The sequence below is a fragment of the Trametes versicolor genome, assembly GCF_000271585.1.
Source record: "Trametes versicolor FP-101664 SS1 unplaced genomic scaffold TRAVEscaffold_177, whole genome shotgun sequence".
NCBI classification, from domain to species: domain Eukaryota; kingdom Fungi; phylum Basidiomycota; class Agaricomycetes; order Polyporales; family Polyporaceae; genus Trametes; species Trametes versicolor.
This window is the reverse complement of record NW_007360497.1, coordinates 1-2663: the sequence shown is the minus strand read 5'-3', so window position 1 is coordinate 2663 and position 2663 is coordinate 1. Positions and strand designations below refer to the sequence as shown.

The 2663-nt window shown below is 45.5% G+C and overlaps 3 protein-coding genes across 3 annotated transcripts; all 3 read right to left on the bottom strand.

Annotated features, from left to right (window-relative positions):
• Positions 1-242: 242 nt before the first annotated feature.
• On the bottom strand, positions 243-1064 carry TRAVEDRAFT_137798 (uncharacterized protein; the record flags this gene model as incomplete). Its single annotated transcript, XM_008047725.1, has 2 exons — positions 243-529; positions 599-1064. Coding segments are annotated over 2 exons (753 nt in total), but the record flags the coding sequence as incomplete, so codon positions are not given.
• A 645-nt stretch (positions 1065-1709) lies between these two features.
• On the bottom strand, positions 1710-2336 carry TRAVEDRAFT_107674 (uncharacterized protein; the record flags this gene model as incomplete). Its single annotated transcript, XM_008047724.1, has 1 exon — positions 1710-2336. A coding segment is annotated over one exon (627 nt), but the record flags the coding sequence as incomplete, so codon positions are not given.
• Positions 2337-2495: 159 nt separating this feature from the next.
• On the bottom strand, positions 2496-2663 carry TRAVEDRAFT_83648 (uncharacterized protein; the record flags this gene model as incomplete). The annotated part of the gene is made up of 1 exon (XM_008047723.1): positions 2496-2663. A coding segment is annotated over one exon (168 nt), but the record flags the coding sequence as incomplete, so codon positions are not given.

Below are 2663 nucleotides of genomic sequence, written 5' to 3'. Positions count from 1 at the left end.
GGTGGTTCCTTCCTCGGCAATCTTGGCAGAGTCTCCCATGCACGCATCACCTCATACACATATCCTCTCCAGAAACATGTGCAGAATTTGTGGCTCTTGTAGTGGTCTGGATGCTTGAGCAAATACATGGCTGCCATGGGTCCACCAATTTCAGAGCATGCAGTGAGTGAGTTCACTATCTTGGTAATCAGTGACCGAGCCTTCTCTTTGGTAGACTTCTGACTGCCCAACAGCTCCACATTGCGCTCAAACACCTGCTGGATAGACTGGAACATCACATGGGTTTTAAGTGGGGTTTTTGTTATGTAATCAGCAACATAGGCTATGACAGACTTGATGGCAGTGCCCGACAGCAGAGAAGTGACATCAGTGTTCCCGCACATGAGATAGGTGACTGCAGGTGTGATGGTATTAATCCATGCCTCTCCCTTCTTCATGATAAGTGCACCTGTGCTTGGGTCTACCACAGTCTCTGGATGGGTCTCTCTGGGGAACCGGGCTTTGCAATTTCCATTTTTGTCTGTGCAGCCTCAATTATCAAATTCAGGTTTGTCAGACTTATCCCGATCAGCCTTGTCTTTCTTTGAGGATGCCCGACATGTGTGTCTGTTGGATAGATATAATATTTCATCCAGTGTCCGTTTGAATCTGATCCACCAGGATATATGCTTCTGACACTGATCACAGTCTGATTTGGTGGAGTGGTCGCACTTCTTGGGTGGTGGCTCTGGCAATGTCTCTGTGGGTGGGACTCTGGATGGATTTTTGTGATCTTCCTCTGCTATGTTCTGCTTCACACTCTCCATGCTGCCTGTCATGAATTCACCCATGTGCACACTCTCTAGATACTCCACCATGGCCTTCTGGAAGTCTGAGTTTGGATCCATGATTTTATCTCGAATTTCCTGGGGTGTAAGGGAATTTTTAATCCAGATAAGCATATGCATGTGCAGTGTTAGCCGACCCTGTTGTTCAACTGTCCCATAATATCCTGATGTTTGGCCATACAGCCCTGGTCTGTCCAATCCCACGCCAAGAACATGCTTGATAAATAGATCCACCATCATTTTGAAGAAGCGTGCACCAGCCACTGGATTATTTGCAATCAACCGCAGGCGCTCATTCTTGTCTCTGAACTCGGGTACAAATTTCAGATTGGTGTCTGCAAAATACAGGGCCACAGGGTGCTTGACATCAGCAGGAGCAAAGGTCACAAACCATGAAGGTGCACCGAGGTAGGAGACCAGGGACCATATTTCATTGCGCATATATTTCTTGCTTGTAATGGAGCCCTGCACCTTGTAATTGACATGATCCAGGTCATTCAATATTTTGAAGCAAGCCTTTTCATCTTCGGTCTCTGGTTTCATAGACCCAGTGCTAAGACGCTGAATAATGTCTGCCAAGGTCGAGTCTTTGATGTTCAGAAGCCGGTTGGCTATTTCACCAAACTTGTTCTTGTCTGCCAACAAATATCCAGCTGTGGTGGATTTTTCGATCTGCTCATGATTTAATGCAACCAGTGGAAACAATGGTTCTAGTTGAAAGCGCTTATCATGGTACATCAGAAGCTGTTGCTTTCTCTGCTCTTCAGAGACAGGCCGACACCCGCTTGCAGAATTATTCAGTCCACCTAAGCCATATGGAAATAACCATGGGAACATCTGAGGATATAGCTGAGGATTGTGGTATAAACTCTCTGGTTCTGCTGATTGACCTATGCCCAACACTTTGCCTCCAGATTTGAAGTGTTCAATAGCTCGTGCAGTGATCTCATATGGTCTGATTTTTCCCATGTGCTCAAGGCTTGCTCCTGTTAATCCATGCACAACAAAAGGACAGGCTCCATCATCTGCACCTTCATCTTCTTCACTTGCATTTACAGCTGATGCTTCAGGATCTACATTGGACTCCATGCTCTTTGAGTAATTTACAATCACAGGCGGCTCATCCTCGGGATATGAATTGATGTTGTCATAGGATATCTTAAGATCAGCATAGTCAATGTGATTGAGTTTGAGCCATTCAAGCGCATCCGCCACTTTGTTACGCCGTACGAGCATGGGTGTGCGCTTATACTCTTTGGAGGTTGGCTGATTAGGTCCAAGATATAAGAATGCTAATACCTCACTCAATTCCTCACATCTAGGTGGAAGCACAGAATATATCTTGGGCATAGGAAGCGAATGACTGACCACATTAGCACGTAGCTTGGACATGCCTGACATGTGGACCTTGACAATGCAGTGGTTATGTTTTACACGTGCTATCAGCATTTTCTCAGTGAAACTCAGGTTTTGTAGCTGGGGTGGGACCTCTCCAAGCCATAGACCATTTGCCAGACTGTCTGCAGGGGTGCGGCCTTCCTTTAGTTCTGATAAGCAGCCCTTGCATACATCCTTACAGCTGGGAAGAAGAATAGGACCGGGCATCTCAAGTATTGGGTCTGCTACCTTCAGCCGCTCACACCTAGTAATTGTATCATTGCTGTGCAGAAGATTTTCATCATATTCTTCATCAGATATAGGTGATAGTAATTTTTGAGGCACCAACTGAGCACACACTGCACATGCTGACTCAATAAAATTGTTTGGAAAGATGTCTTTGGAAAATCCATCAATTACTTCTTCTATTAATTCACTGGATACAGGCCTTGGTGGAAA